The sequence below is a fragment of the Ambystoma mexicanum genome, chromosome 6q (assembly GCF_040938575.1).
Source record: "Ambystoma mexicanum isolate Mex_15411 chromosome 6q, UKY_AmexF1_1, whole genome shotgun sequence".
In the NCBI taxonomy this organism is placed as follows: Eukaryota; Metazoa; Chordata; class Amphibia; order Caudata; family Ambystomatidae; genus Ambystoma; species Ambystoma mexicanum.
Genome location: NC_090937.1, coordinates 275,412,446 through 275,438,553, shown reverse-complemented (window position 1 = coordinate 275,438,553; position 26,108 = coordinate 275,412,446). Strand labels below are relative to the sequence as shown.

Below are 26,108 nucleotides of genomic sequence, written 5' to 3'. Positions count from 1 at the left end.
AGAGCAAACATTAAAAAAACTAAAAACCTAGTAAAAGATCTTCCCTATCCTTGGCTGACAACACAATATCAGGAGTTAGATGCAAAGATTGGAAGGACAGATACTATCTATCTAATAAATCCCCTAGCCCAAGTACGAACAAGAAAAGAAAAAAAAAACAACCAAAGCTAGTAAAATTAAAAATTCTCATAACCAGCAGACCAACACAGTAGTGCCAAGCTCCTGGTAATTGGCTGGGAAAAGCTAAAGAATGGGGTTCAATGAACCGAACATGAAGACATGAGAATTAATGAATATAACATTGACCAGATCATCAGTTTTACTGAAGGGTGGAATATAATAGACTATAGGGATATAGTTGAACACCACAATGATAATCAGGAATGTTTTGCTCATAATACCTTCGGACTTAATGATATATTAAGTACAATCTCTCACAATTCCAAAAAGATCAAATTGTGAACACTTCTGGCATCGCATGCAGCCCTTTCCTGAATAGATCGAATGTATTGCAATTAATACACCAGGTCACTGAATTAAAAGCCATTACTACGCAGGAGATTACACGTGTGGAAATCCCGAAAAAGATTAGCAGCCCGAATTGGGCTATAATTCATGCAGAGTCTCCCATTGTTTGTGAACGTATCATGCTCTATGCTAATGTGTATAGAGAGCTAGGATATGAATTTGTGCGATTGGAAAACTCAGTTAAAACGAAAATCGATAAAGAAAGAGCACAAGTAAGTGGTGACCCTGGAACCAACATAATTAACATTGAAACATTTATACATAGCCTAGTCGCCGCACTTGAAGAAGCTGGGGTGAGCCCTTTGTAACATAAAAACACTATATATCTGAACAAAGGATGTAAAAACATCAATTGACCTAAGATGATAGTTAAGGAGGATGTACCAAATGTGACATGGAATTCTAGAGGCTACCATTCATTTGTGTCCAGGAAAGAGGGTATTGAGGTACTGTTGAATGCTGATGTTTTTGCAATACAAGAAACTTGTTTATGTTATGACTTTGTAATGGATGGTTATAAAATACACCAAAAGAAAGCAATATCCTATCGTATTGTTAAACAAGATTTATCACTCTTCAAAAAGATTGTCCAATATTTCTGCAAGCTCTTGCTTAATAAACTAAAAAGAATGTCTTCACACTTCTAGTCAGGATTCAATATAACTTCTCTTCTTTAAAGAACAACAACTTTCACCTTTCTTCCTCATAAACAATGTCTTGTCAGGATGGATTTACCACAGTTCATCATAACACAATAGTGGACTTGCCACTTTCTTTCTACCACAACCTTATACCATCCTGCAGTACTTTAATTGTCTTCTTCCTGGCCCACTAACCTGCCAGGACTAACCACTTATAGTCACTTTCCTGGTATACTCGCCTGCCAGGATAAAACTCCTACCACTACAACAAGTACTCTGGTGAGGCTTGCACTGCTTCAGACTTTCCACACTTAGATCCTCAATGTGGAAGGTTTTATCAAAGAAAACTGCTTCTTGGAAAAGGTCTTTTATTTTCAACTACATGGTGTTAACTTCTTCCATAAGGGTACAATACACATTGATGCTGCATGTTCCACTAATTTGTTTGCCACATGCAATGCAGGTTATATTCCTTTCCCACTTCCGGATTTCTACAAAAGGGCTTCTCTCCCGCCACCTTTGGGTTACTTTTACAACATCAGTTAGCTGCTGGTAATGTCTCTTGTTCAGGTTTCCCTGTTTAGGAAAGCTGTATCCCCTTTTATTTATAGTTGCCCCGCTTTCACATAGACAATACTGGTTGTCTTCTTCCCTTTGAAGTAATCTCCCTTTTTGTAGACTACTACGGAAACAGTATCCTCTTTTGTTTGTAATTGCCTTTCTTTGGCTTAGGAAATGCTGCTTGTTATTTTCTCTCAAGTAATCTTCCTTTTTATAGATTGCATGCCTCTTGCTCAAATATTGCCCCCTCTTTACTTTGGCAATAGTGGTTACAATATTTCCTCACTCGGTCTCTCTCAATATGAATGTTGCACCAATTATACGTTAATTCATTAGTTTGGAATTCAAAAGGGTTACTGGCAGCGAACTGTCTATTACGGAGTGCCCCAGAGTTACCTAATGAAGGCCAACCACTGGTCTTTCTCTGCGCTGCCCTCATCGGGTCCTGGGCACCTGCTGGCTCTGGTCCCACTCCCACAGCCTGTGCCTTCTGCTCCTTGTACACTCATATGACCCCCAACCACTGAAGTGGGATGCCAGACCAGGAGAGCCTCTCTCTCTCCTACAGGATAGCCAGCAACAGCACTGCTTCCCGCTGTGTGTGCTCTGCAGTCCAGAGTCTCAACTTCTACGACTCTCTCGACTCCGCGTCCCACTACAAACACAGCAGCGGCTCCAGTGTAGTCTTCTCTCTGCTGCTCCCACTGCTGCTGTCTACTGCTTCTTCTAATGGCCTGCACTGGAAGGGGCTTTAAATATTTAAAAGTCCTGCTCAGGTGTGGGTCATTAGAGCCACTTCACTGCACACTACATTTCTGCACCTCTGAGCTCCTATTCTTTGTCCCAGTACCGAGAGCATTATGGGGCTTGAAGTCCCTAATATTCTAGTCATTTTAATCTTATCTAGTTCACTTTGTTAAAATGGTTTATAGACTATAACTTTAGGGGAGGTTTCTAAAGGAATAAATGGTTGGTGCTTGGTTTTATTGTTAAAGCCTAATGGGGAATCATAGCTATAGGAAGTAGTGATATTAATTCTCTGATCCTTACATAGATCATTTACCCTGTTGATAAGGGTTTTTGGGTTATATTGGAAAGGGAAGCCTTGCTCTGACAACAAGCCATCGGGTATTCCGGTATTATGGAAATGTCATCCTCTGAAAAAGATTAATATTATTGTCAATTTAATGTTAACATATACACAAACAGTATTTGGTGTCTTGTATAAACATTGTGGCTGTTTCTATTGCACATAGTGATTATTTTGACCAATTCTGATCCATTTCTAGGTTGGTTTCATTCTTGTCATAGTGTGACGAATCCATGGATATCGTCCCTTCTCACCTGGGGGGTAGGCCTTCCCATGAGGTCGGGGAGGTGAGGCTGCTACCAGATAGTCCCCCTCGGGGTGGTACTCAGCAGGTGGATCTCATGGGACGACTGTCCGGGGAGAATGCAATATGTCCACACTGCCTCAAAATTTACCTCATCCTCATACACTACACAGGGCACACTGGTTCCCCACACTTCCATGTATATGTGCAGGATAGATAACCCAACCCTCACGAGAAACACAGAGACGAGGAAGAGGAAGTACGCTGGAAGACTGGTACAATGAAGAATCCAACTAACCCAGTAGAGATTGACCATGTCAATACTGGTAAGAAGTGTTGCAGAGTCAGGAGGAATGCCCCGCTGAACCAAAGTAAGCGTTCCAGTCAAGGTGGACACTGTATGAGCATAATAAGTGAGGAAGGACTTGAAACGGTGTTCAACCCTCCCTGGAGGAACCCAGCGAGATGTCATCCTCACAGTGAAATACATGGGCATAAACATCATAAACCATGGGGTCTGGGGGGGCCTGGAAGGTGCAAATTATCCTGTGCTAATCACAAGTGGTATTGGACTTGGAAAGATGGAGCAAGTTGTATTTGACCTCAATAAGCAGTTTGGCAGTCACTTAGATGAATGTACTGCTGAGACTGCTATACCTCGTCCAGAATGTACCATTGTCTAGAGCTAAGTTGAAGGTGGGAAGACTGCAGCGGATCATTCTAGCCTTTATTTGGGGAGGGGAAAGGCAAGAATCAGCAGAAAAAGGAAGTTGGCTAGCAAGCACGGGGAAGATATCTCATGCCTGGATATCCTGAACTATTACCTGGCCTCCCAAATGTGAGTTATAGCGTAATGGATGCAGATTGAATTCGACAAACATTGTTTATTGAACAGGCTATGGTGTACCAGCACCTGTGTTAGCTATGGTTAGATAGGCAGCACAGGGCCAAGGGCCTCTACCTAAACATAATCTCAAAGGGGCAACGGATGCTTGGAATATTCTGAATAGGAAGAAGGCCCTAACCACATTTCCATCCCTGTTTGCGCCATTGCATCGTAATAGGGATTTTACGCAAGCGCTAAGGGACAGGAGTTTTGGAGAGTCAGAGAGGGTTGTGGGGTACATTGACCAGCCCAGCAGAACTCCCCTACCTCACCAAAATACATATCAGCAGTCACCAGCAGAATGGCTGCGCTGGCTCTGTTCGGCACTATCGCCTTGCATTAAAACTGTGCTTTGCAGTCTCCAAAATGATGGCTGCGCCGTCTTACCAGCCACACATGGGGCAAGATGAAAGACAGAACACCCTGAGAATTGCTGCCAGAATGTTCTTCACTTGCACCAAAGAAAATAATTCGAAGGCAGCACTTCTATAATGCCTGCTCAAAACTGTTTCACTGAGAAAGAAAATATTCTGCCTTTTAGAATGACTGTGCCCTGATGCTCTTTTTCATCTGTTCAACAGTACACAGTTCTGGTCCAGTGAGACCCAGCTAGGTCCCTCCATTTTCCGGTTATGCTCCAGGAAAAAGGGGGCACATCTCATTGTATGACAGGCTATGTCGGGCAAGATCTGTGAAATAACAAAGAAACTTCACTTCAAGCTGTACGCAAAACACTTTCCTTTTTGCAACAAAATGAGACCGATAAACCCTTCATAAGAAGCTTTCTCTCTCTTTGCTCATGTCAATTTCATTGGACGCTTGCTTTGAACCGATTCCTGTTTAGTAGTATTGACTGTGGCCATGGAAATGCTCAGAATAAAGATACCAGGAAAAACTGCATTTCAAAGTGACAGCAAAGGAAAAATGAACCACGTGTAAATTGGTGCTTTTTACAAACAAGAAAAGATCTGTTTAAAAGTGAAACATTGAATGAAGGCCCTGTCCTTGCATAGAAATGTGTTGGGGTTTTTGTTAAAACATATATAGGATGTTTAATGCCAACAGTCTTGCTTTCTGGTTCAGGAAAGAAAAAGAAATGTACTGTGAAACCAGCAGGACAGGTTTTTAGGCCCTGGCTTCAAAGGACTGATAACAGGATCTACCTTCCCCCAAATGTACCAGCATCTGGAGCATATGAATAAGCAGGGGTGAAGCATTTCACGCCCTCATCAGACCCTGTAGCAGTGCTCCAGCCTGGTACAATGGATTTCTGGGAAACCTAGCTGTGACTTTTTTAGCAGCACCTCCCCTCCACTCAAACTGAGGAGCTTCAAAGACAAATCCATGACAACAGGTCTAGTGGCTGACAATTGGCTGTGGGTTGAAAAAAATGTCCTTATTTGGAAGACAATGCTGGCCCATTTTGGGCAAAAGACTGTTCTGAATTAATACATTTTAGGGCATTTACACTTAAACTGTTGAACTTTAGCATTCCTGCATTTGCCGGTTGCAGAATAATTTTTGTGGCATTAAAACAAGATACTGTGGCTTTGTATGGGACACAAACAGCAGAAAAATGTGATTCATGTTAAGTGTACATGGTGCAATGCAAACTTGCTCTGTGATAATAGGTAAACATATATAAAATTGTAGAATTTTAGGTGAAATATTTCCCACTGAAAAGTGCAAAAGATTATTAGGAGGGCGTAATGACAAAGTACAGACTTGGGAGTCGGAATGCCATGCTCTGTATGAAATGTCATTTGCCTATGTGATTTTCAAAAATGCCACAACTGTAAAAATGTGCAATTTATGTCATAACTGATTTTTGGCAAAAATGACTGTGGGAGGGCATGGGCAATTTAAGCTCACACCATAAAACTGATGTCATGTCCTTGAAGCCCAACCGGTTGACAGGAAGGCGGTAACAGTAAACCCTGACCAATCCAGTAGTTAGAGGCATGTCAAGCCAAAGGCCTGCCCCCATGGTAAATCCTGTGATATCACCCACCTTATAAAAGGGGGAGACTCTGAGAGACCAAGGTTACTCTCTTCTGAATTTTCCAGCTCCTGCGCATCCAGATGTTCCATCTTCACTCTGCAAGAAAAGGGGAAAGGTGGCTGAATCCTCATTGGGATAGCCAGTGCGGCCTGCTTGCCCTGCCACCTGCTCTATCCAGCTGCGGTGCCGCTGTGCCGTGACCAGACCTTTGCTCAGCTGTTTTCTTCTGGGAGAGCTCACCGCTGTGACCAGTGACCAGATATTTCCTTGCTGTCCAGAAACCTGGTGCGCTGTCCAAAATACCCCATTCAAGTGCTTGTTGTGAGTATTTCCCTCCCCCAACAACCACAAACTGCCTCCCTTGCTTTATACCTTGTATTAGATTCCACCCCATACAAATCCCATAACTGCCTTAGCAGAAATCCTTAAAACTGTCCGAATCCTCTGTGCATCCTGTCCTTGATCCCTAAGTGGTTAGTGCCATTCTTCCACTCATTTCTGTCTTGTGTAAGTCCTTAATACTATTTTGATTAAACTAATTAATTCCCACATAAGGAGCCACACAGCGCGAAGGGGGTTACACTTGCAAAGTAACCTGTGTCTAGACACTAAAATATAGTTTCTGTAAAACTTGTCCTTTCCTTTTTTAACTGAATTTTCCCAGTCAACTGCTTTTATTTTTAAAACAGGATGAGATTCTCAATGAGAGAGAAATTCAGTCATTAATTTAGAGTCACTCTTTCACTTGCATATTATCCCTGTGATGTGCATCTGTCATTCAGCATAAAAAACGCATTCCGATTCAGTCTATTTCACCAGCTTTTCAAACCGTTTTGACATTTAAACCTGTGTAAATTAGCAAATGCAATTTCTATGCGTTTGATTTGGCTACTCTGTGTTGTCACTTCAAAGTTGCATTTTTAACTGTATGCACATTGTTGGTACCTTGCCTTGTAGTTGCTAGTGTTCTTACATCTCTGATAGTGTTATAACTCATATTTACCTCTTTAATTTAACTGCACATTTAAATTAAATATTTAGTCATTCTGAGTGCTATTATATGCAATTGTAAAGGTTTTAAAAAGATTGTACCTCCCGTTTCATGGAGAAGGTCAGATTTTAATTAGGTTTGCTGCTTGTTATACCCGACTTCTTGCTGCTCCTTTCTATCCACTCAAAATTAATTAATAGGGGTTTGAGGGAGCATTGCGGGGGGAAATCTTAACTCTGGTGCTATCTACCCCAAAAGTAAAATTGCTCCCATTCATTTGTGCTTTGGATATGTTCTAGTAGAAGGTCAAACTAAGTGTATATCATCAATCAATTTACCTTGTAAATATCACCCCATTGGTGATTGCTGCCCAATATTAAATTGTATGATTTCATTTGAATTTTCAAAATAAATCAATATTGTATTACTATCCACCGGCCGGGTTCATGGTCCATTGTGACCTGGGGTATTTGCAAAAGGGGGTGTCTCGCTGTTCCTAATCCCCTTTGAGATTCTTCTGCTGCTTTTTGGGTATGGCATTAGTGACCTTTGCTTGTTGGCACATAACTGACACCAAAGCTTATGTATATTATTTAGCTATCTGCTTGGTCCTTCTTAACCAGTGCACCCTGCAAAAAGTGCTGTTATAGCAGCAGCCATTGAGTAAGGGCCAGTGGATTTGTCAAAGCTAGTGACAGATGTTCTGAATGTTGCTTCAAAAGGCTTAAGTGTAGTTAACTTGCTGCCTGTGGTACATTGATTTCAACTTGTTGCTGCTAGTGGAAATGTCTTTATTGGGGCACAATTTATTGAATGATGCATTTAAGTGCATGTTTTGTTTCCATGCTGCTTGTGCAGTCCTTTACCAACCGTGATTAATGGCCGGCACTGTGCAGTCTGGCACAAGTAATGCATGACTAAAGACTGACAAATATTTTTAATGAACACAAAATGATGCAACATTGGCCTCCTCATCCAAGGCTAGAACAAAAGATAAAGTTAGAGGGAGACGTGCAACACAAAGCACCATGCGACCGCTTGATAAATGAACAAAAAGGCTTCTGAGTGCATAGGGCAGCCATTTTGTAGATTCCTGGGCTACTTGATATGTTGGGGCTAGTGTTGCAGATTGTTGCCTGTAAGAGCTCCCTTTGTCTACCCTTCGTAGTGCATTGATATTTTCCTAGCTATGTGCTGCATTTATATGTATTCTTATACTTTTGTAATGGGAGCAAATGTCTATGTGATGGTATAAAGGCACGCACCAGCACTTGGTATGCAGGAGGCACTGTTACAGGCTTTAAACATTGGATGTACATGTTTGCCATAGACCATTTATTGGTGGTGCTATGCAATCTGGAACCAACATGTACCTACAGCAGTTGACCACTACATATGTCTAAGGTGGCCCTAGGCATCCTTCGATAACTGCAGCCATACTGCCTTTGTTTCAGGGTGAGATACAGGAGAATTAATCTGTGCATCATTTTTCTCAGGCTTTTGCAGTGCATTCATATTTTTCCACCTATGTGCTGCATTCATATATGTTCTACTTATTTTTAAAGAGAGCAGGCTGCTCCAAGATGTGTAGCTAAACACTGACAAATAATTTGAGATTACAAAAAAGATGCAACTTTACCCTCCCTCTTCCGCAGGCTAGAATTGATGGTTCTTGAGGGATAACAGCAACACTGAGAAGAAGCAGGCACTCTCCATAAAAATGAGCAAAGCAGCTTGTAAGTGCCTAGCATCAGCCATTTTTTAGAAGGCAGGGCTCCAGTGTAAGGTAGGGCTAGAGTTTCAGAATGCTACCTGTAAGAGCTCTTTTGGTCCACCCTGCCTAGTGCATTGTTTTTCGCTGATATAAATGCAGCATACAGCATACATACATGCAGCATATGTATTCTTATACTTTCGTAAATTGAGCAGCCTGGTCCATGTTGCAAGTCTAAACCCTGGCAAATTTTTGGTGAGGGGGCCATTTTGGTGTGTGTGTGGGGTGGGAGGTAAGCCGTCACTTGATCTATGTACCATGGCATTCTGCATTACTTTGGAGGGAGGCACCTGCAGCCAGGCTTCCTTTGCCACTTTTGTCCAAGTGCATTGTAGGTCTATGACCTGTACTTCTTTAAATTTCGCTGCCTTTTGCATCAGCTGAGTTAGTCCATAACTGAAGGCCTCTAATAGGCAGCTTTGTGCAGTTGATCACCAACGGTGGATGCATGTGAGAGCTGTACCATACACTGGCAATAGTTGGTGCTGTACAATCTGGCGTCCATCCAGAGTGCAGCCAAAATGAACATGTCTGCTCAGTTTAGGCATGGTGAATTGTCACAAGCTGTTGCACTACCCTGCACCCTCCTGCTGTAAATACCTTCCCACTCAAGCTCTTCGCTCCTCCTCCTCCAATTCCCTCAGGGTCAGTCGTTTCTCCAAGCAAGGAGTTGGGGGTAGAGCTCTTTCCTCCGCTGGGGCCTCCCTCTGGAACAGCCTCCTTGCCACTCTAAAACTTGAGGACAACCATCTCTGGTTTCGGAAGCACCTCAAGACCTTCCTCTTTGCTTCTGCCTTCCCTCTCCTGCTGATCAGTCTGCTCAGGTACCCTGCACCTGGTTTACCCTCTGACTTTGGGCCCAGGTCCCTGCCGACCCATCCACTCACCTGCACTGCCTCCTGGCAACCCCTGCACTTGGGCCTGTATCTGTAACCCTACAGTCCCCTTACCTGCACTTCAGAAACCCCTTGTCTGCGCGTTAAACCCTGCACTTGCCACCCAGCTGGCTGCACTATCAATTGTTGTTCTTTTCCCTTACTTAGCACTTTCCACTTCTACCCTCCCCACTTTCCCACTTCCCTCTCCCCTACGTTCTCAATGTCACTGGGCCTAGTAAGATCGTTGTTTTGTCCTCCCTCGTTTCCCCTCCCTTGCTCCGTCACGCTCTGAAACACTCGTGTGTGAGCGCAATACATATAAAATATATCATATCATATATACCCTCGTTGCAGTATTTATCACTTGACCGCTTGTAGAACTGATGCCTCTTCCTCTTGCTGTATAGGAGCAGATTGGGAAAACGCACAGGTGTTCCTGTGTGTTGCTAATGTATACATTCTCATTCTGTGTTAGTATTCATACATCTGCCATAAATGTGTGTATAATAACCACTGTATGTGCAGAAACACTTGCGCGCCATACTATAGATTACAAAGGTCGACTCCATAAACACTTGGGTTTCTGATGGTAGGTCAATTTGTAGTTGAGAAATACCTGCCCTACGTCCTTCTCACTGATTGGAGATCTGGCAATTGGCAGGGTTAGCTGATGGCTATCCTTTGCATTTGAACGGCAGCAGGAGCCCATGCTGTGGCTTCGGTACAGTATATGATTAAAGAAACCCCCTTTTGCCCTGCGACCTCTGCTCAGAGACGTGAAGGTGGTGAGGCCATTTCTAGGCCCCCAACTCAGAGCAGCGTGGGTGGGTAAGTGCCCCACATCTCTTCTGGCTCCTATATCCTAACCTCCATGCCATATGAGAATGTCACTAAGCAAATATATGAACTTAAAAAGAGGGGCATCTTTGTGCATATTGGATGATGCAGTATTGAAGAAATCAAATTGTTAATGGAGGGGGTAGCATGCTGGCTTATCTCTGCACAAACAACCTTTAGCTGAAAGGATTCATGGTTGGACAGTAATTCTGTTACATTTTAAAGCACAAACAGTGGTGAAGCTCAGACCTATTGGCTTTCTTGTCAAATTAAGCAGCCGCGGGTATGTTTGGATGTGAACTTACCTACAATGTTAGGAGGAAGGAACAGAAGGAGTGGACGATTTTAAGTACAGGGTGGCTGGATTGTACCACTCCATTTAACTCTGTTTTTCCCTTGGCAGCATCTGGTTGTGGCAGTGCCAAAGATGTATCCAACACTGAAGGAAACCTTACGTCCATGAGTTTCCCTTCCAACTACAAGAACAATGCCAGTTGCGTGTGGCATATCAAGGCCCCAGCTGGCAAAGTCGTCCATCTTCATTTTGCCCATTTCTCATTGGAGGAGAGCACGGCGTGCATCAACGACAAAGTCATCATTTCTGATGGGCTAAGCAGCCTGGGTAAGTTCGCACGGCCTCTCACTGCAATAAATAAATAAAGACTTCGAAAGTCTGAATTGAGCACTGCATCAACAAATTATAGAATTTGATGTGAAGGGATCCATCAGAAAGGCTTCTGGCAAATGTATTTCTTTCAAGTTGCTTTATGTTTAGTACAAATTAAATGGATGTTTTTAAATCTTTCATTGTCAATTTATGATATTGGTTCACCAACATTCAAGCCCGCAAACCTGTATGACTATGCAAAATGAAAATATAATTTGCATTGAAAACGGAAATGCAGCCTCATGTTGTATGCATACATGCCCAGTTTACTTACCAGTGATCTTTATAACTCCTATTTTTAATCTTGCTCGTCACAGTGCTCCCTATCATATTTGGAGATTATACACCTTCCCATCAGTATCTCTTCAAAAACCTTTCTCCCTTTTTGGCTCCACCCCATCCTTACACACGGGTACAATTGTAGCCAGTAACCCTCTGTTAAATTGTTAACTTAGGTGGGAGAGGTTGGCAGGAGTACTGTGATTAGGAAGAGTAGGACTCGCAGTGCTGGCTGGTGACTTTGAAAGGTGGTGAGGCGTACATTTTTCCAGGTGAATTTGGAAGCGAGCGAGCTCAACCCACATCAAGGAGGGTTAGCGGGGGAGGGGAGTGGGTTCTCTCCCGACCCATTAACAGTTTGGAAAAATATCTGACAAAATGTGCAATTTACTGTGAAACCCACAGAAATATGACATTAAAAGCATAATAATGGTGCTACATTATTCTTGCAAGTGTGATGGTGTATTTTACAGTAGTTTGTATTGAGAATAGCTGGTACTATGTTCTATGCATAAAGAAATTCATTATATAGATATCCAGTAATGATGGAAAAATATAATGTTGGCATGCTGTTACTGACAATTCATATGCCTTCATCCTCTTACTAAGGTGGGATTTTAGGGATTATCTGAAAGGGGAGAAAGATAACTAAAATATTATATGTTTACCACTTAATGTAACATTTGTCCTACCTCTAATGGCTGTCTGCCTCGCCGAGTCGCCATTGCTTCCGTTGCTCAAAGTTGAAACACGTGGAATGCATAGGTCAAGGAAATAGCACATACATAGTAAACTATTTCTGATGCATTTTTCTCCATGCACTAAGTGTATTATTTTCAGTGTCGTATTATCACAACCAACAACCATAACATCATATTCTGATGAACAATTAAACATAAACTTCACATGTCTCACTGTTCTGACAAATAGATCCCTGCAACCTTACACAAAATCCTAACGTAAAGAGATTGAAACTATTAAATAATTCAATGACGGTATAATTAATTATATTATAATTGACCCACAAAATAACTGCAAATAGCTTGTACCTGAACAACATTAAACTGTCATTTTGAAAGTTTGTATACAAATTGTGCACGTCTATTTTTCAGAGAGGCAAATGTATCAATAGTCCATGTATTTAAGTTTGGGATCTCTTGAATGGCCATGCTGTCCATGGAAAAACAACTCAAAGTATTCTGACGATCCTCAGTCATTGTGTTTTTCAAGAATATTTTAACTCGCTTCAGGGTGGAGAAACAGGGCTCAAACTCCGGCTGTTGTCATTGCTGTAGTGATCAGAATGTTTTAATAAATGCATTGTCTCAAAATGCTTCAAGATTGTTTTTGATGAACAATTTAAATACAGAAATTGCCCCACTTCCACTACAGAATTCCAGTCTCTCATGAACAATTAAAAACTCAGTCTATGCTTGTTTGACATTGGGTACGCTTGGACTGTTGCAGTCAGTGCAACATTGGAAAAAACTCTGCCCATGTGTTTTAAATAAGTCATTCTGCAACAATTTTGCACCCTTCAAGTGTTGAGTAAATGTGAAGCTATCTTGGGCATGTGTAAATAGTTTGGCAAATAAGTATGTGACATCATAGTTAGTGGTCATATTTATATTGTGACATGCAAAAGTTGACTCTAGTGGAAGATTAGCTTGCAAATTCTCAGTGCTTTCACGTACTCTGCCAATGTACTTGATAAAAGTTGCAGTAGATTTCTGCACATTCACAAAACCAATATCTTGCTTCTGAAGCTGATTATCTAGAATGTCAACATGCGGCATTATGTCATTGAAAGAGAAGGAGTTCCTTTGCTTCCTTTTTTTGTTCAGAGTCGTAATGAATCTCTCTGCCTCATGCAGAGTGACTCCCTCAAAATCAACCAGTTTTTCAATGATCTCAAAGCACCTACAGAGTGTGTCAATATGCTGATATATGGCCTCTACTACCCAAATATGGTAGCTCCAGCAAGTGCGCGATGGTCTTGGAAATCTTTTATCCGATACCCCATCTAGAACTTCGGTTCTTTTTGGAGAATGAGAAATAAATGTACAGAAGCCAGAGATCGCACTAAAGAAACTCGTAACGTGTGGTACTTTGCAGTGCACACCAGCTTAACTTTGTCATGGAACAAGCTGTTTCCAATTTACATAATGGGCATTTGGATACACTTCAATTATTTTCTTTTGGACTCCCCACTCACCTCACTCGCACCATCATATGTTAGAGCAATTACTTCTGTTTTTGTGGCAATCTTCAGGGAAAACTTTGTCCAATCTTTCCATTAGGGCAGTAGCAATGGTTTGCACACTAGAGTCTTTCAGATGAGTAAATCCATAAAACCTTTCAATAATTCTGAATCGTTTGTCAATGCAGCGATAGACTAGCACAGATGTAGTCTTGGTGGAAACATCGGTTGTATAATCTGCCTGAATAGCCACATAATCTCTGCGTTTTAACTGCTCTACAATGATCTCTCTAGTGACTGTGAGCATGTAGTCCAGCAACTCACTTGGAATCGTTTTTGAAGTGGCCTTAAATACTGGTGCATTCTTTAAATGCAGTTCCACTGCACGGTTTATGCTGGATACAAAATCCACAAGGCCTCTAAATACACCAGGATTCAAAGAATCTTCAGTTTCATCATGACCACGTAAAGCTCATTCAAAAGCAATGTAAAAGCGCCCAGAGTCCATTAACTTTGACAAGATGTATCGGTTTTTATCCACATCATGCTCCAACTGTGTTACAATGTCAGCACTTCCCAACACGGACAGCTGTATTATATTCTCGATATGACATTTGCACGATTCTTGTCTTTCTTTTTTCTGACAAATGCTTTAAGTTAGTGACTCCTGTTTTTGTCCAGGCTGTTTCACCTCCAAACAGCAGGCAGGGGAAGCAGAACAAAGACCGCTTAGCAACCCTACCAGTGAGCCATGTCTTCTTTGCATACCAAACCATGGAAAATATTCATGTGTAGACCTTTTACCCTATCTTTGGCCATTTTTAAAAATTGCACAGTCTGCGAATCAGGCCCTAGGCGTTTCACCTTCAGCTTTTCATTGTGTGCGAGTCCGGAAAATGGTTTTGAGAGCAATTCATCCACTGAATTAATTTTCAGCAAGAGAGATACCTGTTAATAAGCAAAATATGATGTAAATCTTTATATTGGATCATGTAGTAATTGTTCAAAGGTATGCTCTTTCATAAGTCCAATTTGTCAGTACTGTGCACAGATAAACTCTGCAATTATACACAACTCAACTGTACTTGTCATTGAACAGTACAGCTAAGTTGGGTATAATTGCAGATGCTATCTGTACATGAGTTAACATACACGCCCATTAGCAACTGTGACACCAGCCACACGTTAGGCTTTGCAGCTTGTTTGGCAAATAAGTGCTTATGGAATAAATGAGGCATGTTTGTTCTGTTAATGCTGTTCTAAAAAACATTGTTTACAATGTGAGGAGAAATGCACTTTTATTTTTCCGATTTGATTACCACCCCTAGTGCTTCCAAGCACTGTGTGAGTACTGGTAAAGAAAGGCGGCCTTCTGATGTTTCAACTGTGCTAAGATTTCTCAGCTGTAAAACTGAAATAACTGTATACCATTCAACTGGAAGATGTCAGGACATCATGAGGTAAGTAGGAACAGACACCCCAAACCCATCTTTCTAAAAACAGTTCCCAAATGGACAATAAGTTTCTGTTGGCCCATATGCAGGTTTTTTACAATTGTATATCTTATGAATTTCCATTTTCACATGCCACCCTCTCAGCTAGCCATCCATACCATTCCTCAGTCTGTACTGTTCATCTGATTTTCCCCACTACTTTGGTCCACACAAACATGGACTTCTTTTCAGATTTTTTTAAAGTAAGATAGCTGTGTGCATTCTTTACTAAAGAACCCAAACAAACAGAGTTGGAATGCTCTGGTCACCTGACCCTACAAAAGACTCATGCTAGCTCGCCTGGCTTGTCGTTCTGGAGAATGGTCACTGCAATTAACTCCTCCTCCGGCTCTGGCAAACAGACATCCGGAATGTGCAGTATAGAGGTTGAAGTCCCATGTTTTTAGTTTCACAACCTGCACTGGTTAAATTTATTTGTGCAGGGTGTTTTCAGTGGTCTGTAAAGAGAAAGCAAAAGACTCATCTGAGAAAGGGCAACATAGGCTCCGAGCAGTATAAATCTTCAAACCTCATGCAGCCCAGAGAAATTTAATTTATCAGCATCTTCACACCTCATGCAGTTTTCAAAAATGGAATTCATCAGAACATTCCATTCTTCTGGTCTGCACAAGGTGGGAAGATGCAAAGTAACCCAAGGGACCGACTCCTCTGTGCATCAGGCGCGGGGCAAGACCTGCTTGCATTTCAAGGTGACTGTTTTCCTGGGAGTGAACGCCAGCTGATAAAAAAAAAAAAAAGGTTTTGTTACAATGTATTGCTCACCTTAACGCCCCTGCAACTAAGGATTTTCCTTGAATTTCAAGGGTTTTGTTATTCCATAGATTTTAGAATGCTTTTAGACCACTAGCATGCTCTTCGGCCATGGAAAGTGGGCATGGCCTTTGGCCGTGCTCACTGTCCATTTTAAAACGCTACCAGACCACTATCCATGGCCTTCCAATTGCAGCACACATTCTGGTTAAGCAGCGTTCTCCAAGCGGTACACCCCTTTTCGGCGACATTTTTTTGGCGCGGGCTGATTTGGCATGGCACAGGCCGCAGCACCCTTTTTGGCGCACCTTTTTCGGCACGAAAGCCATTCCGGTGCTGTTATTTTGGTGCAAGGGATGTTTGGACGTGGCTGACATTGCAGCCATGTCTAAAAGCCCTCATGCTAAATACGATCACAGGACTGTACTGTTGCTGCTTCATGGGGCATACATTTCATACGTGGCCTATAATTAAGTATGTTCAATGATAAAAGGTTAGGTATGAAACTTGTGAAAATCTAAACAATAACATCATTGTAGCATAATGGTTAAGTGTTGCATCTCGAACTCCTTAAGGCCAGAGTTCTCTGATAGCAGTGTTCAGCATAAATGTGATTTATTTTTATTATTTCATTGTTTCTGTTTTATAAAAATGTGAATGCAGTGTGTTATGAGATATTTAAAACTAAGAAAACACACAGCATTCAGGACCGTGGACTGTCTGCCATTCATGCAGTAACTGGGACCGACCCTGCTTAGTTTAAAAGGGGGCATATAATAGGCAGCATGGCCTTAGTGGGCTTACCCCTTCCTCACTTTTAAGCTAAGCAGGGGTCGTCCCAGTTACTGCAAGGATGGGAAACCCACTGTTGCTGTAAAAATACCTACTTTATTTTTGTATTATTGACTTGGAGACTACAACTGCCAGAATGCAATTCAGCAAAAGGCAAAAGATTATCTCGAAGTGCAAAGCCATCAAGGACTGACAGTAGCACAGGTTAAAAAAAGTAAATAATTCAGGTGCCCATTCGATCTGACCATGCTTAGCTTCAAAGCGGGGCTGACCCTGCTTGGCTTCAAAGCAAGAAAAGGTCCGGCCTATTCCTCCAAGTGGTCATGTAAGTTTGGCTCATTTATCAGGCAACATGGCCTGTGGAGGCTGGCCCCTTCCTCGCATAGATGCTAAGCAGTCTCTGTCCTGGTTACTGCATGAGTGGGAGACCTGGATGGCAACTGAGTCACTGGCCATGTCCTTAGCCATAGCCAATGATTTTTCACCCCCGATGTCACTATAGTTATACAAAAATGTTTTTAAAAATGTAACCGCAGGTACCGACCTACACATAATTGCCGTTATCTGTAGTCCTTTGCCGATATTCATGGCTATATCCGAGGTTACAAACAGCTAGATAAAAATGCTTCCCTGCCCCCCAGGCATCAAGTGCCCCTCTCATCTGTGCCAGCTCCCCCACCTCCCCTACCCTCTCCCCTGCCCTCTCCCTTTCACCCCAGAGCACACGCTGCTTCTGTGATGCAGTTTGTTTTCAGATGTCAGCTATTCACGGCTATAGCCGAGGCTACAGAAAGCTTCATGTTGCAAACTAGGTCCCTGACCCCCTCCAACTACCACATTTCACTCTGTGCTTTCTAGTCACAACCTCCACCACCCCCCCCCCTCTACCCTGATGGCATTTGTATGTTTTTTGACCTGCAAATAGATTTTGACTGCGTTTCATTATCCCATAACCTCGGCTATAGCCACAAATAACTCTTGCATCAAGCGAAAAAGAAGATGGTGGTAATTCCATTTCTGAAAACCATGATCCTGCAATGCACCATGGGCGATATTTTAAAATTTGCCGGAGGAGGGGTTGCCTCCTTCCCCAAAAATTATAGTTATAACTATGGCATGAAATAACCCCAAACCACGCATGGGTTGTGAGTCAACGCTTCGTCCCCAAGTTTTTTTGTACCTGGTCCAAATCTGTCCAGCGGTTCCGGTTGTGCGCTTTGGCAAAAACGGACCTTTTTGTCTATGGGAAAATTAATGAGAAGTAGGCCGCACTTATGAGAAAATAAAATGGACGCTTAATAACTTTAATTTTTTAACAAATCCTTACGAAACTTTGCAGTCTGCGGGGGCCCGCAGACTTTTAATCTTTTGAAATTTCGGTCAAATCCGTTTCTCGAATCAAAAGTTATTAACAATAGAAATTTGAGGGGTTCCTATGTGTCTCCGACTTACCTTAACTATAGGGCAGCGACCGCCACCCTAAAATATGGAAAGGTAGTGTGTTTATATTAAAACGGCACACAATTACTTGTCGTATATGGCCTCGGTCACACTACACTCGACTAGGTGTGAAGTCCTTTCCAGGTACCACATTTCGGTATTGTGATTGAATGTCAAAAGTGGCGAGGTTCAAAATAAAGCTTGCCTTTGATGCTGAAACACAATTATTTAAAACAGCCCAAATAAAGCACGACTGGAAGCGGGAAGGGGACTCTGGGCTGACGGGCCCTAGGCCTGGGCAGGCAGAATACTCTCAGCATCTAGTGTTGTCTGTCCTGTTTGTAGGAGGGTTTTCTCACCCTAACTGCACTGCCGCATGGTCCTATGGCTTTCTGTCCTCGACGTGTTTGGCCCATTTGACGAGCGAGTGGGACAGGTAGGTGTCATCCCTGCGGCGGTGGGCTTCACCACAAGCACCAGTGTCCCCTTGTTACTGCTATTGTGTGGAGTCTAACACTTGAAATCGGCTGCTTCAACTTAACACTGGCGTGATAACAAACACAGCAGGTGGCCAGCAATGCCTCAGAATGGGTCAGTGATTTGCCCTCAACGAGCATAGATGATACAGGAAGCACATTGCGGGAAAGTACATCTGTGGCCTGAAACTTTACTAATGCAACCATTATTTAAGTGAAAGGTGCGGTCACTATTTGTAAATTTAAAGCAAGGCCCTAACTTAATCAGCTATCAAGTCTATTCCTGCTGCTCCTCCTTAGGCACAGTGCCCAATTGGGACACAATGAGATTGGGCAGGGGGCAGGTGAAGGGGCCTGTCACCCTGCCCAGTTTCAATTCCTTTTTTATTTTCTCGCTGACCACTTTCCGCTGTTTTAAGTGTGGACGGTAAGTTCTTTGCAATCCGCTCCGTCAGCAGACCCTCATAAGGGATCTGGAAACCATCCCTAAAACCTTTTTATAGTAAATCGCGCTCTTTGTTTTTTGGATAATTGTTTAAACATTCCTGCAGCACTAGTCTGTCAACCAGGGAGGGAGAACTTTTTCCCTCTTAGGTCTATCGCGGACCTCAGTGTTGCCCTCTACCCCTGCCACCCACCCCTCAGACTTGTAACATTTGGCAGCTGGGTGTCCACCACCACATTTTGAACTTTCATGGGTAAATCGGCACTGTGTACCACAACTGCACGACCCCACGTTAAAAATCCTGCAGGTGTAGTGAAAAGCTATTGCGCCATCTGTGGCTCTCGCCCAGTGAACATGACCATGGTTCTTATGTTCCTGCTCTTCCCCCTTGGCGCTGAGGGGCCTTGATGAAAGGCCACCAGCTCATTTTGTGGGTGGGCTCATACATACCATACCACACTTTGTGTGCCCCTCACCACTTCACCAGTCACCTGACAGGCCCCGGCCTTACCACCCATGTAGGACACCCAACCCTCCATGTCTTTCTGATCCCGTGTCATATTGGAACTAGTGCCATCTTGGATCTAAAATCCTGGTCATAATCTATCAATCCAGTGGAAACATATCTGTTTTGCTCATTGACAATAGTGTCCCTGTACCTCCATAACGTAGCCCCCTGCTCTGGAAATGTTTCAATCATTACTGCTGGTAGCAAAGAGAACATAATTAACTGGAACAAGGCATTCTATTTGGCCTGACTTCTCTTCTGCTTCTTCCTATCTTAATCCTTAGTAACAGTAATATCTAGCCCAGCTGCCTCTACCGACAGCAATTAAAAAATGTCGAAGTGCTCCCTCGCCCATATTCAATCCTTAATCTGCCTTGGAATGTGCCAAGCTATTGTGAACCTGCCACACAGCAGGGGTGCGATGGTCATTAATGGGGTGCCACCCACAAGATTTACATTGGATCCTTACACCCCCGCCATCGCATCTGACTGCTGTGGTGTGGGCATCTTTGGGACCAATGTTGTGGCTGTTACCCCTTTATCCACCTAAATCACCCAATCCTATGGACCAACCCCTGTTGCTGCATGGGTTCTGACGTGACCTCTGTTGTGCCTAACAACCCTACTGCAGTGCGGGTGGGTGGTGCCCCTGTGACCCCCTGTTTGACAAGATTGTATGTACTAACCCTGTGGGAGACTAGACCAGCCTTGTCCTCGTGACAATAGATTACCAACTTGTGTACTACAGGTCTATACCAAAGGTTGAGTGACTGAGCAGCCAGGCTGATCTCAAGAGGGGTCAATGTGAGCTGTAGGGTTGTAACATAGAGATTGACAGTGACATGTATTCAAATAACACTTATACTCAAGGTTTCTTGATTATAATAATTATTTATTAATTCAACAGTCAGTTTTAAAATAAGCCTTTTTCTTTAGAAAAGGGTCAATATGTGACAATAAAATACACTTCAAAAATACACTCCTTCAGTTTCAGTAAGTAGATACCCTTTTGGGATGGCACACAGACGCATCCTACACCCTGAGGTGACTTCACTTGCTAGGACTCTGTGGACATTGATATATCACTTTTACACTTAATGCAATACTGAGGTTTTGGAAAAACAAGAGGATTAGGGAAGGAAGCAAAGGTTAACAAGTTTCTCCAAACAGGTAAGTACTTCACAATCCTCCAATGAAATATAGGTTAACTCTTTCCAAGCTATACACGTAAGGTATGTATGACTTTTTGGAGGGACAGTTAAACACAAAGTCAGAGGGTAAGAAGAGTATTCGGGGAGCCAGGACAGCCAATGTCAATTGAGCAAAGTCCAGGAGCGCTGAGGCCCTTCTTGAGGATAGCACAAAAGTCCTGCACAAGGTTAAAGAGAGTTTTTATAGTAAAAGAATCTCTTTTGGGGCCACACGCTGGGAGACTTGTGAAAAGCAAAGATGCAGCCAATGCAAGTCTCCAGTGAGAGCAAGCAAGCTACACACAACAAGAGGTAAGTGCACCTAGTTACACAGTACCTCGAGTCTGAAGAAAAGGTTCCAGCTGGCTTCTGTTCCTGTTGCAGTCCTGCAGATCCTGTTGTTCCTGGGCCTCAGTCGTGGGGACAAGAGGGAGAGCGTCTGGGGACTCCTGCACTATGGTTTGAAGGTCAGCAGCAGCAATGGGCACACTCCATATCAGCGACACTTCAGTTTCAGCTACTCACAAAGAGCCCCACAGCGGTTCTTGGACACCTTGTGGACTTTCCTGGCTTCTGGGGTCCAGCACTCTGTTGAGGTGGCTCAGGCTTGGTTAGCCCTGCTTCGAGGGAGTCTGGAGGATCTTCCTGGAACTCAGGGTCCAGCTTAAAGCAATGCACTCGTCCCAGTGTTCCTGTCTCCTGGCACTTGGTTCCTGCAGCAGCAAAGAAGTACAGCCAGCAGAGAGAGGGGTTCCAGGCAAGTTCGTCTTGGGGCTGATTGGTCCCACCAAACATCCTTTCCAGGCTTCTCTAGTCGATTTGAAATTTGGAGCTTCAGCACTGCAGCAGGGCTTCACAGGGCAAACCAACAGCCCAGGAGGGTGCAGCAAGCTTCTCTTCCAGTTTCTTCTTCGCTTCCTTCGTCCGGTGGATGACTCTGCCTTCCTTGCAAAAGACCTCACCTTTTTATGCAAGTACCTCGCATTAATTCGCAGCCTAGCTGTCACTCACACAACAGGGTGGCTGTCCTCCAAGAACAGCCAGCCAGCCAATCACATTTGGGTGCATTCCTGTAACCAAGGAGACTAAGCACAGGGAATTTTGGGATCCTCCCTCGCTTCCTGCCCTACCAGACACGCTGGAGCCAGAGGCGGGCTTCACCAGTGAATCCCACCAAAGATAAAACAAACAAAGGGACCAAACCTGGTCTGGCCTTTGTGGTAAGCATTTAGCCTAATTCAGTTCTGGTCTGTGTTGTATGCATTTAGCCTGGTTCAATTCTGGCCTGTTGTTTCATACATTTAGCTTACTTCACACCTGACTGTGTTTCTTGTGCAAACTTATTGTGTCATTTTTGCTGCCCCCCACCAGTTTTATGTTTGTGATCTCTGTTTTGCCCTTCTGTTTTTCCTGTTTGCCTTCCCCCTTCTTCTCTTTCACCACACTCACCGTCTACTCAGTTTTGTCCCCTTCACACCATCTTCCACTCTCCCCTTTGCCCCTTCCCCGTGCCATATTCGTGCATTTACCCTATGTCACGACCCTCGCCCAAAACCCCCTCTGACAAACCCATTGGCCAGGTGGAGTCAGGACTCGGGCCTCTAGAGCCTAGCATCCTCTTCAAAAGCCCTCACGGGGCCAGTCCTGGCGCATATGGTGCCAGTAACATACACCATGAACAACAATGTGCTTGGGAACTACTTTAATGTATTGCAGCCAACATGGAGGCATCCACATAGCTTGATTCCTAAGAAACAAGCTATGCGGTCTAGTGTTTTGGGTGTGGCAGGCCTGGAACTACCTTCTCTGGTACTACTTTACCTGGGCTATATAAACCACACCCTGACTGCAGAACATGCTTCGTGTTACTTTGCAGCTTGCAACGTGACGCTCACCTTGTCCAGCTATTCCCTCGAACCTCGGAGAAGCAGAACCTGCAATGAGACAAAAGGAACATCATTAACAGCAGCATCTTACCTGCAGTCTTCATCTTTAAACACTCGCAGCTACTGAGAACAGCTTCCTCGAATCTGCACGCCTCCCGGACAGAACAACCTGAAAGAGGAAGATAGAGGCAAGAGACATTTACAAATTACGAACTGCTCAAAAGGCTTACCTGGCTGGTCGCCTCTCAGCTGGCACCACTCCAGACATTCCACTCACGCTGAAGAACACCGCGACCTACAAGGGAGGAAAAAGAGACATTTTAAACAAAGAAAGGCATGCAGGATAGCAACAAAACTAAAGAACAGCAATAAGACCTACCTGAACAATATCAAACGGGCCGGTGTCAGTGAAGTAACTGGACCGCACTCGCCCATGAAAGACAAAGCGCCCCTGCAAAGAAGGCAGGACGGAGAGCACGCCTAATTCTACCACAAGGTGAGGAGAGGGCGCCAGAGGGACTGAAAGCATACGGGGGTGGAGGGAGGATACTTACCCCAGTCGGTCAGTCTTGAACACAGTCCTCCTGTATTTTCAGGCAGAACCTTCCCCGCAGACCACATCAGAGCAAAGCTGAGAAGCATACCAGTGAGTAACCCAGCTGGGTGGCGTCCCACTGGATACCAGGTGAGCGTAACACCCTATTCATATTGTCATCTGACCTAGTACGATAGTAGCTGTCTATCTTCCTCCCCTTCTCTCATTGTTCTTCCTCCCCCTCCAGCACTACCTGAAATGTCGTTCCTCCCTCTTCCCCTGCCCAACACCTCTTGTCAACTGTCTGGCTCTATCAGAAATGTCATCAGGCCTAGTACGATAGTTGCTTGTCTGTCTCACCTCCTACCCCCTCCCCCGCCCTCTCTTTCTACACTTTTTCTCTACCCCCCGCCCCTGATCGCCTGCTTGCCTGCCTGTTGTATTTCGCCCCCCCTGTCGCCTGCTTGTTTTTCTATCTCCCTCGTCCTGATGTCCGCTCCTCTCACCCCCTCTTTTTCACCCTATCATCCTTAGCACTCACCCTGTCATAAATGTCACCTGACCTGTATAATAGCAGCTTGTTTGTCTCTCCCTCCCCTCATTTGTACTTCCTCTTTCTCCCCTCCAACTCTATCTGAAATGTCGTCAAGCCTAGTACAATAGTTGCTTGTTTTGTTCTTCTCCTTCCCCCATACTCCCATTTGTTAAATTCTGGCACTACCTCAATTGTCATCATGCATAGAAAGATAGCCGCTTGTCTGTCTCATTCTCCTTCCCCCTAAGCCCCCCCTTAACATTGTCAATAGCTCTTACTCTACCAGAAATGTCGCCTGACCTGCATGATAGCAGCTTGTTTGTCTCCCTCCTCCTCAGCCCCCCCTCATTTGTTCTTGCTCTTTCTCCCCCTCCACTCTATCTGAAATGTTGTCAGGCCTAGTACGATAGTTGCTTGTTTTGTTCTTCTCCTTTCTCCCTGCCCCTCCCCCCTACCTCTTGTTTAATTCCGGCACTAGCTCAATTGTCATCAGGCATAGTAAGATAGCCGCTTATCTGTCTCATTCTCTTTCCCACCCCACTCCCCCCCCTTATTGTCAAACGCACTTGCACTATCAAAAATGTTGCTAGATATGATAGTTTCTCATTCTTAAATGTATCAAGGACCTGTAAGAATGTCACTCTTTTGCCCATTGTTCCCTCCCTGCCTTGAAGCGCGTTGTGTATAGGCGCTATATAAATAATCAATAAAATTCAGTTCAACCTGGTTTGGTGCGCAGAGTAAATCTCAAGAAGGACCGTTCCAACAAGAAATGGCAAAAAAAGAATACCGGCCATTTTGACAAAATGGACACCCATGGGTGCAATACTACAGCTGAGGATTCAGCCTGCGGTAAAAACGCACAATGGTAGGAAAATTAAACCACTGCTACCAGCCATTAATTGTAGAAATACATGTTACATGAGAAGGTAGACAAAGGGGATACTAAGTAATCCCTCCAGCACTCTATGTAAGATGGTGTGTGCTGGGTCTACAAAGAGAAAAGGGTAAGTAAATTCAATTTCACTTTACTACTCTTGGAAACAGTAGTTTATCCAAGAGAAGGTATTTAAACCTTGTCAGAAATCCAAAGAATGTCTCTGTGATCCTGCACTGAAGGTGCTGTGTGTCACAATGCAAAAAGATGCCGTCTATGGAGTTTGATTTGAACCCTGTGTTTCTTTTGGTTTTGGAGTCTGACAAAGAAAAATACATAAGTGAGAAAAAAGTCCAGCAAAAGAACCCGGGGTCTCTAAGGTAGGAAGAATTCTCATTTCTGTGCTAATTCCCTTCTAACACCCCCACGATCATGGCAGACATTGAGTGGCCCTCCCAAACTCTCATCGCGGTCTCAATGGTGGCCCCCTCCCTAGGTGGCTGCATCACTCACCGCAACGACCTCAGCATTTCTTCCAATACCTTACCAATTTGCCTATTTCCAAACTCGTTACCAGTTGGCAAATCCAGTGCCCCACTTATTGCCCCATTTCCCAACTAGTTATCTGTTGGCGGCATCAATGCCCCACCTATTGCCCCCTGCCTTAACTCATGAACTTTTGGCAGCTCCACCAGATGCCCTGAACCAGAGGATTGTGCGGGATCTGCCACAACCTGCAAAAACACTGAAAAGAAACTGGTGAGGAGGCAAGCCACGGCGTGGTGGGACACTTTGAGCATGAGTGGCCGGGAGCCCTGCGAAGAGGGCATTACACCTGTCAATATGCAAGATCACTACAGTCTGCACTACCGTCTGAAAGTCCTGGGGCCGGAGAAAGGGCTTGATCTGGTGGAGTAGAGGGATCTGGTACCAAACAGGTCAAGTCTTTTTCGCAATTTGCTGTTGGAAGGAAAGATTGCAATTGGCAATGAAGCCTAGGGATTTTGCTGAGTGGGTGAGTTATGGGTTGAACCCGTCAAAGCGCATTTTGTCCAGCCACTTGTGAGTTGGTTCCTGCTTGGATGGGAGACCCAGAAGTATCAATTCAGTCTTGGTGGGGTTAAACTTTACATAGGCACTTGTCATCCACGTTTGAGTGATTTCAGGGCATGAGCGAAGGCGAGTAATCACGTGTGGACCCTTGGACCTTTACTAAAGTCAGAGGCTCTAACATACAAAACCCTCATTGACTCTATCTACTATTGGGAGGTCAGGGTGAGGCCCCTGATAATGGTGTATTACACTATATTGAAAATTGATGTCCTCTTGTAGCCCAAAATATAATACTGCATCGCTTGATGAGGGAGTGGCGGGGTTCACCTGAAAGCACAGCAGTGTACACAGAAGAGCATAAAGTACTCGCTATAATATTCAAAGACTATCCACTTTGCCATCAGTATCTCTTTCCTTTTTGGCTAAGCCTCTCCATTTGGGTTGCAAACAAGAAAACTGCTTTCATGGAGAGGAACCCCATTGCCCACGGGTGTGTATGTGGGTCCCGTACGGATCTATGGCCCATGGA

At 43.9% G+C, this 26,108-nt stretch overlaps 1 protein-coding gene across 1 annotated transcript in view; it reads left to right on the top strand.

The window, feature by feature from the left end:
* Window positions 1-26,108, top strand: part of LOC138515204 (ovochymase-2-like) — a 438,094-nt gene that overhangs the window by 395,111 nt on the left and 16,875 nt on the right. The window contains exon 15 of the mRNA XM_069630166.1: window positions 10,836-11,054. Within this exon, the coding sequence (XP_069486267.1) occupies window positions 10,836-11,054 (219 nt within the window). The remainder of the gene's footprint in view (window positions 1-10,835; window positions 11,055-26,108) is intronic.